Raw genomic sequence first — 16,437 nt, 5'->3', positions numbered from 1 at the left:
ATTACTAGTAGACTCAATGCAACTATAATTTGTTGCTTGCTCAGTCAAGTAAACAAATGCTCTGTTGATATATTTTTAGTCTTTTCATTCATTTAGACACGCAGTTGTAGGAAACCTTTGGCATCCTCAATCAAATTTTCTAATACTTCAAAAAGTAAATTTATAAACAAATCTCCAGATCATGTTCCTGCTTTACTCTTTCTCACTTATTCTTTTCAGTTCAATATTGTTTTGGAAAAGAGGAACAATATGTATTTGTATTATTTTCCAATCTCTAAAACAATGACACCCTTGTCAAAGGAAAAGGAAATTAAATCCAATACTTGTAAGTACCTTTTTCTCTAAGAACCTGATTTAATTAATGATGCTGAAGTCTAATGCCATGGGCTGGTCAGATGGACTTCTGAGTCATGTGTCTTGAATTTTATCTTGCTAATATTTTGCCAAATGTTTGAGCCTCCAAAAATAACTTGTACCAATTATATTTTTTGTTTCATAGCCCAGTCTCTTGTGTTTAAGAGCAGCCATCTATATAGAGCGTGGCAAACTAAATTCACAATAATATTACTTTCTCTTTTGACATTACTTTTCTCTTTTCTTTGTATTTTAAATTTATCCTTATTTGACTTCAGTGTTAAACTAAACTTGCGGTGTACTGCTAGCTTCAGATTGCACATGAATGGCATTATCCATGGATATTTTTCCAGGGCATGCTCTCAGATCTTGAGTGACCTGTCCTGGTTTCTCACTGATTGGTTTGAAAAAGAATACTGCTTGGTGTATCTTGTTCTCTAGCATAGAAGTGACATGGTGGAGTGATTTCCTTCTTGGTGAAGCAGGAATGTGAAAACAGGAATCAGAACGCTCTTGCTTGTTCTGAGCATCATGCTTCATAGCTGAGGATCAGAGAAAACAATATTCTGAATTTAATTTGCCATGCTCTATAGCTACCTGCTTGCCATACTCTTATATTGTCCTCTTTCTCCTTCTGTGATTTAACTTCCACATGAACTTAAGCACTGCATTTTGCAATTGTGGTGTTTGCTATTGTTTCAATATTGCATCAATATCCCCAAAGCACTCAATTCTTGGAGTTCTATGTCAATCATTCTGAGTTCAGCCAAAAATCTGAGCATAGCATTTTTCAGTAGAAGATTGTGCAAAATTACTTCTCAGCATTAGGAGAGGAACTCTCTAGAATGGCGGAGGCATATTTTCAGGCACAAAAGTGCTGCTTATTTGTTCCTTAGCTTACTTGAACATTCTTTACTCTTTGACAGAGGAGCAGACATTCCCTTTGGATCGGGTAATTAGGAGCAGAAACAATGCAAACAACGTTTTTCTCAAGCCAGAAAAATAACGGTCTTTGTTCTGGTCAGGCACAATGATTGAATAGACATTATGTCCAGTAGCTATATGAACTATTTCTTTCAAACTGTAACGGGGACTTCATGAGGAGAGGTAACTAATAAAGTCCCTTGTTTATTGATAGAAAAAAGTGACATTTTTCTCATGTCTTTGTCAATGACTTAACTCTAGAGATTGCCTGAATGTGAATTGATATAGACAAAAGTTTGACCTGTCACAAGCTGATTAAGTTTTCAGTTTCTCACTACTGAAGATTCATGTAGAAATGAAATCTGAATCAAATTCTAGGAGAGAAAAAATGGTGATTCGTAGAGCTCATTGACTATCATAAGGAAACTAGAAGAATGGTCATGAAAGTTCTTTTAAGGGGTGATCAGCCCAAAAATATGCCAAAAAAAGGAATAATGGTTAAACAATTGTTCTTTTTAAAATAAAAGACTGGAGAAGCCCAGAATCAGCAGATGAACATTTAGAAAGGTGGTCACTACAAGCACAACATAAATGATAATTTGGTGGCTGGAACAAGAAAGAATAATTTTTAGTGTAATTATCTGTATCTGCCTTGAAAGAGAGCACTAACTTGGCACCTGATCAAACACAGATTCTAAACTAAGGAAAAGGCTGTGGTGGAGGGGAAAGCAGGAGTAACGAAGAAGAAATTCCTGCAGAAAACATGCAAATAAGATTAAGTAAAACTTTCCTGAACAGTGCACAGTTCCCTGAGTGGAAGGATCTCATTCACTATCCTTGGGCTTATAAAATCATGGGTAAGAACTGCAAGGAGAAAGAATAGTGAAAATTCACCAGTTCCAATAATGGATCCAGGAAAGATCTTCAGTAGAGTTTAGAGAAATCTGGTCTGGAGGACAAAAGACTGTATTGTTGTACGTGATTTTTTCCATTATATTTGATATTAATTCAGAAGCTGAGGTAACTGCTTTGCAACAAGAGTTGTGGATGGGAAAAACCTGGACTTAGGGTGAAGGAAGGAAAAAGGTTGGCTTTCTGAGTCTGATGAGTCTACACAGGAAAGAAGCCATTAGATTGACACCTTTGCCATTAACAGATGCTAACTGAACTGTAAAAGTTAGATGGGCCACATGTTAAATGGGAAAAGCTAGAACAGAATTTGATGACAGGTGCCAGCTAGAAACGTAGTTGGAGTGAACTTGGACAGCGCTGTCTAAATGATTTTCAGTCTTACTGAGTAGAATACTGAAACAGAAGAAAGAAATAAGATGTGGAGGTGATGTACTTTTATTGGATCTGTTATACTCAAAACATATCCTTGCATGTCTTTCTGATGCTTCCCAGTTATAGTAAGCCCTGGGCAGAATGAGTTGACAAAACTTTAGCTATAGGAAGCCCATTACAGTACAAATAACTTATGATTCACCAAAAGGGCAGGGGAACAGGCTTGGAGGAAGTCAAAGTCAAATGTCACCACCTAAAAATATAACTGAAATGATGAGATTTCTTCCTCTGAATGTCTGGAGTAAATTCCACAAAAGGCCATGCTCTTTATGAACTGCATGATGCCAACCTTGTGTGGGCTGGGGATAAAACATAGGAATAGGTTCTGAAAAGATGCTCTAAAAGATTTATTGACCACATCTTGGGAACTGACATTTGACAGTGTTTCTGAGCCCACAGCCATTTCAGCAAATGCCAATAGCTCAAGATTTAGTGGGGCAGTACTCCAGTTACAGTGAGATGAATCCTGTCACACGTTGTTTCAGGCAGTGTTCAGACACCAAGAATAAGTTTGCATAAATAGCGAGAGTGTCTGGTGAGAGGTTGGGAATGCAAGAGATTCAGAAGATGCTTCCACATCTTGATAATTTCAGCAATGTGACAGGTAGATCATAAGCCACTTGTGGTATTGATAAAATAGTAATAGACAAAGTGCCCTTTATTAATGTTTTGAATCTATCCCCAAAAATATTATACCAGAAAAGTCTGTAAGGCTGATTGACTGTCTCTTCAGAAAACCATAGATGACTGAGATTTTCAGCATAGTAAAGGAGCCTGTGGAGATGCAACTGAATGGTCTCCTTTTGTCACTGTATGAATCAGGTGTGTATAAGTAACCACTGATGACCACAGACAAATGAAAACTATTTGTGATTTTTTGAATTGGCCTCAGTAGCCATCAGGGACTCGTGTTCTGCCCAGCACTTTTCTGCAAGATAGAGGAGCTTTTTGTCTATGTGCAGGAGTTTCATAGCAGTTCCACCATCCTCAAAGTTCAGCAGCTTATGAGAAACAACCCTGTCAGCTGCCATAAAGTCTCCAGTCACAGAACTTAACATATACACTGCCTAAGTAATGATGCTGCAAAAAGCAAAGTGACTGTCATTCACAATGTAGCACAACAATTCCTTCTTTGGTGCTGGCTGACTCCTTTTTCTAGTTTTGTAGAAATACTGCTTCTTGGTAACTCTGCAATTCAGCTGGTCACAGAAAATTGCTTTGGGTTCAGTGCTCCAATCTCAAGAGTGTTACTTCAAGCCCTAACCACATTGTCTGAGTGCTGACTTCCAAGAGCTTTGTTGTATCAAAAAGACTTTTTTTCCCCTAAGCTACTGAATAGTGACATTACTTCTATGAAAACTTCAGTGGGTCAGTCGGGAGAAATCCGGACAACTTTGGAGGTAAGTTCTCACGGTAAATTAATCTATATTAAACACATGAAGCTAAGATATGGCAGTATTTTCCTGCTTGCACATTTGTCTGAATTAAACAGTATGTTTAAGTGATGGATCCTGGTAAAACCAGAGTGATGTGAAAGAAGAATGTTGTCATTTATTCGTAGTGGGTGCAGCTGTAGCAAAAATTCTCAGTAGCCAAACAGCAGTATAGGCAAACCATTCAACCTTAAATGCTTATAACAGTTTCCTCTCTTGAATTGTTCTGCACTTAATAGATTGTTTTTCATCTTATTATTAAAGCATTAGTAGTAGCTGAATACTTGATCCACAGAACACTATGACTTGAAGAATCTTTAATAACTGATAATTTTTGAAGGTATCATTTCTTTATTGATACTAGTGGACAGATGCCTGTTCTTGGCAGCAGCAGAGAAGGAAAGCTAATGTCAATTGTTAGTTAATGTTTGCTACTGGAACCTCTTTTAGACTTTAGATTGAGAAATGTCCATGTCATATGCTCACGCAGTGGCAACTTGTGTTTGGGATAGGTGTAGAAGCGCATGGCATGAAAACCATATCCTGAAGCCTTAATCAGATTGTCCTCTTATTTTGCTGTTGTGTTTACGAATGTTTTCTAAGATCTTAGAAATATTTTTCATTTTTTCTCTTATTTCTTAGTATCAGGCCTAATTTAAATTATATATGTTTTTAAAAAATAATTAAGTAGGCCCTGGAGAGCATATGATAGAGATATTCTCTTACCAAAGGACCTAATCTCTTTTGATTTCTGTGGGATAAAAAAGAAATATTTAAGCTGTGTTGATTGTTAAGACCAGAATCTGTTGTTTCCTTAAAATAGGCCTAGTCCAATGTTTTTCATGTAGTCAGTGGAGTTTGATACTGACTTCAGTGAGTTCAAGATCAGTTCCTCCTTCATGTATGGAAGCAAAGAGTTGTTACTCTGGGTATTTCATCCTGGAATGTGAAGATAAGCCTGTGATGCAGCAACATTTGAGGAGAGTCCCTGCCATTGGTTTTGCAGCAATTAATGGCTGTGAGCACTGAGAAGATATGCAGGAATGAGTGTCTTTGACTTCTGTGCCAACATACATGAGATAGGTTCTTCTGTAAGTCTCTCTAGAGATATATAGATTGTATTAGAATTTTACTGTTTGCCCCAGATATTTTAGATAGTTAGGTTTATTCTTATGACATGTTCTGCCTTGCTTGCCAGCCCAGTTCTAAATAAGGCAGTCAAACGCAAACATGCAAATGGAGAAGTCTCTTTACCATTGGGAAACACATGCAGACTCTCAGAATAGATTTCCTGTGCCCCTCTCCACTTACTAGAGTCTTATTTCATTTTGGAAAACTGGGCACCTCTGGCTAATTTTCAAAGCACTGCCCAGGAGGTACATTAAACCCTCTCCCACGGGCATTCCTGATGAGGATTTGGGTGGATGCTCCTTTTTAGAATTTTGTCCTAATGCCCAGTTGTAATATTATTACTTTAAGCTAGCTGGTGTATTCCTACTGATGGTAGTCTCTAGTTCTAGTAAAGTCACAGAAGCCTTCTCTGTATTTTATCACCTACCACTAATAGGAATTTTATTATAAAAAACTTAGCTTGCACTTTGAAAAATAAAAGTTTCTACAGTATAGTTCAATGAGTTTTGGCATAAAAGCAGTAAAAATATTAACGTATCTCCTCTGAAGGAAACATATTTTTATTGTGCCTTCCTGTATAGAAATAAACATATATTTCATTTTGAGAATAACAAATGATACTTAAAAGTTTCCAGTGCTTTGCAACACCACATGGGAAGAAGACTGGGTTTTTATTTCCAATGTAGCAAGCCTACAATTCCAGATAATTTTCTTTTTTCCTTCTATTTTGTGACCTAATTTGTTCTCTCTATGTGATCTTAGCAGGAATAAATAACAATTACTTTGCAATTTTGAATATGACCTTACATCCAAGAGTCTCAGTACACTTTATAACAGCTATTAAATTAAATAACCCTCCTTTAGGCAATAGGAACTATTGGCCCTTTTGTGCTGTATGCCAAGGTCATGCAGGAGATCTGTACCAGGGATATAGATGGAATGAAGTAATCTTTTAATACACTGTGCATATGGCTATAGCATCCACAGAATTTGTCTATGCATTCATAGACATTTTATTTTACAAGTCTAATCACTGTTGCTTTTCCTAGCCTAGTGTAAGGCAAAGGCTACGCCTGCCAGTACGTGCCAGCAACTCCAAAGGAGGTAGCTATAGCTTCCAGGAATCTGTTCATTCACCCTTCAGCTGGGCAGACATTACTTGCTGCAAGCAGCCAAGGGGACATTTTGTAAGAATGTATGTGAGCATTAGTGAGCACTTTGCTCGCTGTTTGTTTGTTTCTTATACAATCACTTGTATGCTGCTCTGTTACAAAGTGGTTTTCCCTTGTCTTTAATGCTTAATGCACTTGCTTGATCAGTCCCTGGGAACAACCCTTTGTTAGGTCATTCTGTTTTCTTCGAAACTACCATAGGAATAATACTGTTTCTGACTCCTGCAGGTAATCTCAGGGGATTCCTGTAAAGCAGCAGTTTTTTACAGGGCTCCAGAGGTAAAATGATTACTGCAAGAAACTGTTTCTCCCCTTTCTGAAATAACCACTATCAGTTGAGTCTGACCTGAGTCTCTGTATTCACCAGCAATATGGGATCAGTTTGAAGCTTTGAAGCATTATCTAAAAGCTAAATATAATTTGGGCTATTGCTTGTGCTTAGTACGCCTGCCTTTTTCCCTACTGCTCTTCTCTCCTTGTCCCTGTTTACATGGAGAATTGACAGCTGTGGCCTCAAGCAGGGTGTGTTTGGTAGCTGCAAGATTTGGATGCCAAGTTCTGGGATATCACTCACAGCGGCATTTGGGTCTGTGATAGGCTCTGGCATTGCACTGCCTGCAGCTGTGAGGCTCTCTGAGGTGGTGTCAGGTCAAGCTGCCTCCTCCATGGCAGAGCCCCTTGCTGATCACTTGCCACTTTCTGTGCCAAATGCTTCCTGATACGGTATAGGAAATCCACACCCAGGATTCTTATGGCCACTGTGGGTGGAGTCTGACCTGCATATATTGTTTTGCTTTAGTTCTGTACTGCACCTGTAAAATTGCCTCACACCGGAAATGACATTACATCAAAATCTTGCACTTCCAGTGCAAGCTTACTTTCAGAGGGCTCTGAGTAAATTCTTCAGGCGATCCTCAATGCTCAAATATATTTTAATCAGGACAAAGTTGCTTCTGGAGATCTCCTGAATCTGTTCTACAAACTGTAGGAAAATCAACATTCCCAGCAGTTTGCCATGTATTTTATTACACCTGCTCTTGATTGCCACCAAGTTACTGACGAATCCCTCTGGCACCAACTGCATGGCCATGTACAGGAAAATAACAAACTTCCACAAAGAAAATGTGGCTTACAACGTGCTCAGGAGATCATCACCTCCTTCAGAGTGTTTGAGTCTGGCAGCAACTGGGAGCATCCTGCAGCCTGCTTGCGGGAGCTCAGTACTGGGCACTGAAAACACTTCTGGTAATTCCAGACTTTTGAGTTCACCTCAGGTGCTTTTGCTGTGGAAAGCTGACTATAATAATGCCTATTTCTTCTTCTACTTCTATTTATTGTCCACCTTTTTGATTCTGCCTTTGAGATAAGCTTATGCAGATATGTGTTTCTGTAGGTATGCCACACTGGTGTAATAGATGCATCAGGTCAAATGGGGTTAACTGGACAAAGTGAATTGAATTGGTAAATGCAGTGATTCTCTTCCATATAGCCAGCAAAACAGCCATAAAACAAAACCATAAAATGTTTTTCTTGGTGTTTATTTTCTAAAGAGCATCATGGTCACAAGAAGAATGAAATCTGAAAAGGTGATAAGGAGAAAAAAGTTGACTGAGAAAGTAATTTTAATTATTCACCTACCCAGACTAAAACTAACAGGATAAAAAAAAGTAAAAATTACAATATCTGTGATAGATGAATTTCAAATAAGAACCTGTGGACTAACAGATAAATTCCTAATCTTTTACCTGTATCAGTGTAAATGATGACTGCTCAGGAACTCTAAAAAGCAGTGAAATCAGATTTCAGCCTTTGTTCTGCTAGAGCAGCTGTTCTAGAACATGCACTAGAAATTGTTTTGCTGTGAGGGAAACAGAGCTACTCTTGGGATGGAAACACTGAAAAGAGATGGGGAATATACATTTTTTGACCCTGATAGTGAAGTAATGTTACTAAGATCCTTTCTTAAATGTTCTCACATAGCAAGCTGCAAAGACCTTATGGTAACAAATGACTAACTTTATCACCAGTTTTATCTCCCCTTCAGAGAGCCAACTGACTGTTTCAACGTGCTATTTTAGCTACTCCTTTATGTCTGTTAAGATAGAGGCTTAATGTAGTCATTTAACACTGATAAATGTCATAAGTCAGTAATGTGTTATGTGGCTTCCCCAGAATGTTTCACTCTTGTTCTGGCTATCTGGATACAAGGGAGAGCATATCTAACTTTCTTTCTGGATCCTTCTGTGGATTGCAGTGTGGTCTAGCTGATGAAATAAGTGTTCACTGTATAGCAGCTGGTGAAAGGTGCCCATTAAAATATTAAATGTAAAACTGCTTAAAAAAGATAGTATCAGGTATGATTAAAAGTATGGTTTAAACATGGATTTTTTTTTTCCTTTTCTTTTACTTAAGATCAGTTTGCAATAGGAAAAAAAAAGGTAACTGTTGCAGGAAAAAATATGGGACTCAGACTACCAAAAAAACACCCATAGATGTTTGTTGTAATTGCTACTGTGAAACAGAGATTACTTACAATAACACTAGGTTTTAAAAAAACTTTCATGATTTAAAGCCCCACTCTTTGATTAATTTTACTAGTAAATTAAATTAAAACATTCTGCTAGCCAAGTATCATCTCCAAACTGTTGAAGTGATGAGTAACATCCTTGAGGACAAAACTAGAATGGCCATCATTCCTCAGGAGGAGATTTCAGGCATTCCTGGCTTTGAGGGACCACTGGAATATGCCCCTCTCTCATGCTGTACTTTGCCCTGCTCTGTCTGACAGGCAATTTAGTATTGCATAATGTCTCCTTCATCAGAATTATAGACGATGCAGGCTGAACCTGCTGAAATGATATTAACAGTACTGAATCAAGCACTGTCCTGTCACAGGAAGTATGGTGATCAGTCAGTTATCCCCACACCAACCCTCAGATCAGGCTTCAGCAAGTAGGTGTAAGGCATGGCGTTCACCAATGCTGGGTGTTTTTTCCCAAAGGCTGTCAGAAATCCTCAGGATCATCTCAAAAGTTGCTTATGTCGATCAGCTACTGCTCTGGTGGTGACACTTTTTCTGTCAGAATGACATATACATCAGCATGTAGTCCCAGGGGCTGGCAGATTTCCTTGGGCCATCAGAGAGGTTCTGGAAGCTGTTTTGTGGGATCTGAGTGTTCCTCTCTGTGCTATTTGTACTAGAGATAGCCACTATACATTTCCTTTGCTATATCAGTGAACTCTCACATTTAATGATTAACCTGTATTGGTGGTAATTGGGATTATGATGACTATAAATATAACTTTAACCAGATTAGAACATGCCTAAGGCCAGAATTAGACTTTCAGAGGCTGACAGAAAAAGGAGTCCAAGTGCTGACAAGCTAGTGTAATGTGTAGTAAGCAAGTTTAAAAACAAAAACATGATTTAAGGAATGTGCTAATTAATACAATATAGATACTGAAAGCCATGGGAAACTGTGAGAGGGCTCTGTTTCCTTCAAAGTTTAGAAGTAGCCAGAATATTCTATGCTTGAACTAGATAACAGCAGCTGTTTGCCAAGGTAGGGGAGAAGACCCGCTCCATTTGAATCACAAGCTGATCTTTACCATCTTAGGCAAAGAAAGCCTTCCAAAGCTAACCAAGATAGTGTTAAACCCAAGAGAAAGGAATAAAATCTTTATTTGTTATTAGTTCATCAGTCTCACAATTCAGCAGGTCAAATTCAACTAAGTTCTTCACATTTGATGAACTGGTATAATTTTTTGGACTGATTTGGCAGTGAGCTCTACAAATGAGACTGCTGTGCTATTTTTGTCTAATATATCATATGAGTGCTAGACCAATGTAAATTACTGTACTTAATACCTGTAGGTGAGCACAACAGTCCACTTTGTAGAAATGCATTTGAACAACTTCTCCAATGCTAAATGATTGGAAATTTAAAGGAATTATTCTGTATGTTATGCTGAATGACTTGGTGAAAAATAGTTTGAAAAGTGTATTTCATAATTTATTGAGAACTTCATGGTTTGATGTAAGGGGAGATGATTTCTTCTATCCACTTCCAAATGGATATTTACATCCCTAGTCCTAGATCATGTAATATCATATTGTGTGTCTGGTAGCTGGTTCTGATCTGAGTTATATTTGGGCTTTGAGGGTAAAAAAAATGTAATCCCACTATTAAGAGATTTTTCTTCCTGTTTTTAGCCATTCTTGTACTTCTAGGGTAGTAAAATGAATGACTTTATTAACTACTCTTTAGCTGACTGAAGTGAAGGGATCTCTTTCAGAAAAGATCACTGTGATATTGGCATCAGACAGTTCTGTATTCACTTTTACTTTAGAGAAAAAAAAGAAAAAGAAATTCTGGGATGTGCCTTTGACCGTATTTTGTGTAAAGGCAAAAAGTGGAAATGGAGCGGGGGGAAGATTGAGGGAGATGTTCAGAAAAGATAATGTGTGTAAATGAGAGGCCAAAAGAAAGTGAGTCAGACAGAAATTGTTTCTGGGTTTAAAAGGAAAGGCAGAGCTTATTCATTTTGTCTCCTTCAGTGAGTTTGTCTGAGTCTGCCCTAGAAGAGGTCAGGGATGTGCTTGGATGGCCACTCTCATGGTCTGGCAAACACTCTGCTGGTGGCTGCTCACAAAGAAGTGACACATTCCTTTTAAACTGGTTAGGTTGCCTGCTCCCAGCTTGAGCAGTGATGAAAGTTGTGTGAGGAGGAACCAATGGCTGCACAATTAGTAAAAGATGTTCATGTGGAACATAACACATTTCTTGGGCAGGGTCCTGTAATCTTAGATGGGATGGCATTATACTGTGCTTTCACATTGTTTGCCCTTTTATATACCAGGGGACTATTTGGAGAAGCAAATGGTGTTTGGCATGAGTCTGGCTCTGCATAATTTACATCACTGTTATTGTATTTTATAGCATGCGGGTAAAGACTGGGTTCTGAACAGAGTGTATGGAAGTGTGACTGCCATTTGTCAGTCTGGATTTAACTAGTTGCATTAGCTGTAACAGTGGAGACTGAGCGACCTGGATGTGCCTGCATGCAGACAGAAACATCGAGAAACAGTTACTTTATTGGAGAGTGGCCCAATTTATAACAGGTTTCATGCTTCCTATTTTCTGACAGTGCAAGTCTGGACTCTTATCGATTCAGATAAGTATGGGGAGAGAAAGGGAGGGAAGGGGAAGAATTCCCACAGACGGCACTTGTACAGCTGTAGGTTACCATCTGATGCTGCTGCTGTATCCAACTGTTGTGTTAGTATTTATTCTAGCACAATGCTGCAGAAATAAAATTTAAAAAATCAAAGGAAAGAAAAAAATGACAAACCTAGAATGCCTCACAGCAGTTAGCTTGACAAAGCCTGGCTCAGTCAACCATTTAAACACCTGCTTAAATCTCAGGACATTCAAAATTCAGCAACTCTTATAAGCACAAACTTATGCTTATGCTCTAGAGCTTTGCTGGTCTAGGTTGATGGACTGGGAAAAAGGAGATTTTTTTCAATACTGAAGAATTATGAGCTTAATGCAGTGGTAATTTGTCTAGTTTTTATACCTCAGTGGAACAGGTGTAAAAGAGCATTGCATCCCAACAGTAGAGTTGTGCAGCACTAGTGTACATACAAATGACTGCAACATCCGTGAGATATGCAGGGTCAAAACACGTTGCCCTGGTCTCTGACAGCAGGTATTTCCCTGGAAACACACAAAGGCCAAATTGAGACCTGAGAGAGATGGCTTCAACTTTGGAATGACAAACACATACCCTAGATTTGAACGTGACCTTAAGCTGATTTGAGTTTCCAGTTGAAATATATCAGAGAAACCAGAGGGGTTCTTCCCCCCCCACCCCCTCCTTTTTACGTGAAATATTTTGATGACAAAATTTGTTTCTGGTGGTACAACACATGATGATATTAAAATGAATGCAACTAATCATGACTGAACAGGAATCATATAAACCTGCTTAAAATCTCTGAGGAAAAAAACTTAGCTGAAAGCTACAGGTACTTCTCAAGCAGGAGGGGCTGCTTTTCTAAAGAGACTGTATTTATAACGGGTGGCTGGATATCTGCATGCTGGCTCAGTTCCCTGTAGTAAGGAACTGACCACATTACTATTTGCAAACACAGGGTTCACTCAAGTGGTACTAAAAAGAGAAGAGGTGGGGCAAGCAGAGCTTTAAAAAGAAAAGAGGAGTCTGTCCAAGTTTGAATGTAAAAAGCAACTGCGTTTCTGAGAAGGACAGTACCTGGAGATCTCGCTGCCTGTACTCCACTGAGAGATGTGGTGAAGAGTTTTCCAATTTTTAGGACTTATACAGCAGTTTTGCTTGTTGCAAGGAAATTTGCAATGATCCTTGCGAGCATTGCTTTTAAGCTGTGTTAAATTTGTGGCAGGAGGGTCAGGCATTTCATACTTGGCTTCCAAAAGAGAAAAAAAAAAGAAACTAGAGAGACAGAGAAAAAAAGCCCTGATGTGTGCAGGGAAGAAATCTCCCAGGAATTTATTCAAGGTTGTAGTCAGACGCAGTAAGGTCTAAAGTGACAAGAAAAACAAGGCAAAGATAAAACTTGGTATTGTGATAAGATGTCTGAGTGTAAAGTGGGAGATTGCAGAAACCTTTTGGGATTGCACATGTTCATCTTCTCCTGGATATGACTGAATACAAGCTAGTTTTTCTTTAGTGACGGCTCAAAAAAACCCTCAAGATTATGTTTCCCTTCCTTGTTGCTTTTTTGCCGGTGGTTTTTAAAATTGGTTTTGTCAACCTCTCAGCTCTGCAGCACTGGAACTGTCCTAATGGATACAGATTAAAGCCTGAAAACTCTGCTTGTGTAGGTAAGTTGCTGAACATTCCCAGATAAAGAAAACTGCATTTGTATTCTCTCAATTTAGCTTTATAATTTTCAAAGAGTTTTTTTACAGATTGCTTGTGTGTTGTACTGGCAGAACTGATAAATCAGCTTCTCAATATCTGTTGCTTCTCAAAATGAACAGAGCTCATTTTTTTTCCCAGAAATCAGCACTTGTCTGTCAGTTTAAGTATTAGAAAGCAGGATACATTTTCATATGATCGTTAAGAAATCTGAACTGTTCTCTAGTGCACAAAACTCCTTGCTGTAGCTTTCAGTGTCTCTGTAGTTTCAGTACACGTACATGCATGTATTCATGCTTCTATATATGTAAAATTTGTGTACAAATGTGGTTTTTTATTTCTATATGCATATAGAAAGAGTATTTTATTGATTATGCATTAGTATACACTTAGATGCGGGTTAGATAACTTCAAAAACTATTCTTCCTATGCTGATTGGTGCATGTAGATGTGTTCATATTAGTACGTCTCATACAATACATGAATTGCAGATGTGTTTGATACTGTAGTACTGAAGTCTGGGCGAAATGTATGACACTGATATTACTATAATCACCTCCAATGATTTAGAGCATGTAAAATGCAGGTTCCTATTCTTTACGAAGTTCAAGACAAAAAATGACAGAACCCTTCTCCCTCCCCTGCTACCTTGAGGTCCAATTTTTTTAAGAAATCCAGAGCCAATGAAGTTGTGGGTTTTGCAGTAAGGAGATAAGGAAATTCTCTGTAAGGATTCAAACAAACAGACATAATACTTGGATTTAATGCTTTTGCCTTAGATTCCTTGGGCTTCTCTTGGCCCTTGGGCTCTGACTCAGTTCTTGTCGTGATTCTAGTGATGTAATAACAGGTGCCTCCTCTGTGCATTCTGCCAAGAAATACAATCTTGTAAGCAGAAAATAGAAGTATGCATGTTAAATGATGTCATACTGAGAGAGGAGGAGCTAGGAATTTTTTGTGTACAAATTATAAACCTGACTGAAGGTTTATCTGAGAGCCAAACACACCTAGGGTGCTTCCACACTGATGCTTCAATTTAAATAAGAAGCATACTTCTGAAATTGATCTCCGTATTACCACCTCTTACTATGCTTGCTTCACATTAAAAAGCACTCAAAATACACAAACTGGATTCCCTTTAGGCAAGCTTAAACCAGGGGGTGTTCCTGTAGAAAAGCACCTACCCTCTCTGCTGTTAATGGCTGTTCAGTCCATGGGACCAGACTAGACCTGGTTGTCTGAAACCTCAATCTGAAATATATGCAGTGTATATACCATATCCTTAGCAACTGTTGCACTTTACACAACCTCTCCTGCAGATGATACTATTCATTAATAGGTACTTTGCTTCCACAAGGGAATTAGGATGTTCATTAGTTATGACTTCTGTATTACGGAATTGCCCAATTAAGAGCTCACATATGATGGGAGAATCCTGCTGAGATGAAGGGTATTGATTGGCAATTGTTTAGAGCCAAAAAAGGGCTCTAAATATTAACATGAAAAGTGCTGCAAAGACATATTTTTTTATTTCAGTGAACGTATTTTGCATATTGGTCCACATTGCTATTTCATTAATGAAGACATAACCTGCCCTGCATGTCTTTTATGTTGAAAATTAGCTGCTGTATGAATGGAGGACTCTAGGTAAAGCACCAAAACAGATTGACCAGTAGCTCAGCAAACTCTCAAAGAAATAGTAATAGAAGAAATCTTCTGCATAAAAGCTAACATCACTATGACATACTCTGAGCAATTCCATGACATAGAATAAGTGAAAAATGAGATATGTTAGGGTAATTTTTCAATTACAGACCACTGGATTACAGGGGATCAAACGAAGGTGAAATTCTGACATGAACTGTAAGACTGAAGGATGCTTTGGTGTAAGGGTTTCCCTGGCTCTTTCCTCTGTGTATTGGATACACAACTGGTGTTCTGACCAGAAGACTGGACGTATGACATTCTGGTTCAATAACTATGTGAGACAGAGGGTGCAGTGAAAGCAAGTGGGAGGAAGCTGGAGGCAGGCTTTGAAGGTAATACTAGGGATAAAAGTGGTGAGTGGGAGATGTGACTCATACCACTGACTTCTGAACAATGACAGCAAGCTGAATCGTGGCTTGGCGACCGTTCTGGGTGAGCTGTAATAGATATACCAATTGTAAAATATTCTTAATCATCTGTGACTCTGGTGGCAACCTGCCAGCCATAAGGACTACCCTGAACTGAGGAGGTGTCTGCTCTCTGTTACCGGTGACTTACCAGAAAGTGTGTAGGCTTTTCTAGATTTGTTTTCCACACTGCCACTACTGACAAAGGTCTGGGCTGGGCTCTTCTTACATTGCTAAATAGCTCACTTCTTAATTAGTTCCTTTTATTTCTCTGGATATTCAAAGATCAAAGACCTCCTCATCCTGTGGAAGTATAATGAAACCTAACCCTAAATGTCACACAGTTTTATACAGTTATTTTAAGAGAGATTATTTGAATCCTGACTTCGTATGTCAAGAGAGGAGAGACTTTTCAGAGGGGCTGTGTCCTACAACAGCAAGGTTGACAGGAGAGAAAGTATGGAAGAAGAGATCACAAGGTCAGAACAACACTAGTCTGGTGAATGAATGCATCAATTTATTGACAAGTTATGGTAGAATTGGAAGCATTTCTACATTTTTTGGCATTGCCATTTTAAATTAATAATTTATTTTAAGCTGATATCAGGACTGGGGACTCAGTCACCTTTAAATAACTCGCTTCGTTAGACCCCAGTAAAAACATAGAACCTTCTACCGCTGAAGAAAAATGGTCTGACCTACAAAGGAGCCTACAAAATAAAAACATATGCATAGTGGATCCCAGGAGAGCTTTGATTTCCAACATACTTGACAACATAAGCATACGTGGTACACCAGGGGATGGGCCTGTACCTGTTGGAATCTGTTGCCTGTGCCCTCCTGAAATACCACTTTAACAACAGTATTTTTTATTCTGTCACGTTGTATAGACTCTTTCCCTACTCAAGACCAAAAAAGTTTTCCACATGTCACTGTTTATCTGAAGAAGACCCTAGAACAGCCCCTTGCATTATCAATTTTAGAGTAGATACTAACCCCTGTTAGTCTTGGGATACTCTAGGTAAGTATATTTTCTTCTGGATGCTGCAACACTGGAGGTGT

The 16,437-nt window shown here is 38.6% G+C and overlaps 1 protein-coding gene across 2 annotated transcripts in view; it reads left to right on the top strand.

The window, feature by feature from the left end:
• Positions 1–12,568: 12,568 nt before the first annotated feature.
• The window catches only part of EGF (epidermal growth factor), a 58,390-nt gene continuing 54,521 nt past the window's right edge, over positions 12,569–16,437 (top strand). Inside the window, exon 1 of one of the 2 annotated variants that reach the window (XM_051789625.1) lies at positions 12,569–13,224. In XM_051789625.1, coding sequence (XP_051645585.1) covers positions 13,098–13,224 — 127 coding nt within the window. In that variant the 5' untranslated portion in view covers positions 12,569–13,097. The remainder of the gene's footprint in view (positions 13,225–16,437) is intronic. The other variant, XM_051789624.1, reaches the window with a different exon arrangement.

The sequence above is a fragment of the Manacus candei genome, unplaced genomic scaffold (genome assembly GCF_025592945.1).
Source record: "Manacus candei isolate 608988 ecotype Guabito, Panama unplaced genomic scaffold, ASM2559294v1 h1tg000028l, whole genome shotgun sequence".
Lineage (NCBI taxonomy): Eukaryota > Metazoa > Chordata > Aves > Passeriformes > Pipridae > Manacus > Manacus candei.
The sequence above is the reverse complement of the archived record's forward strand: the minus strand, read 5'-3'. Positions and strand labels throughout refer to the sequence as shown.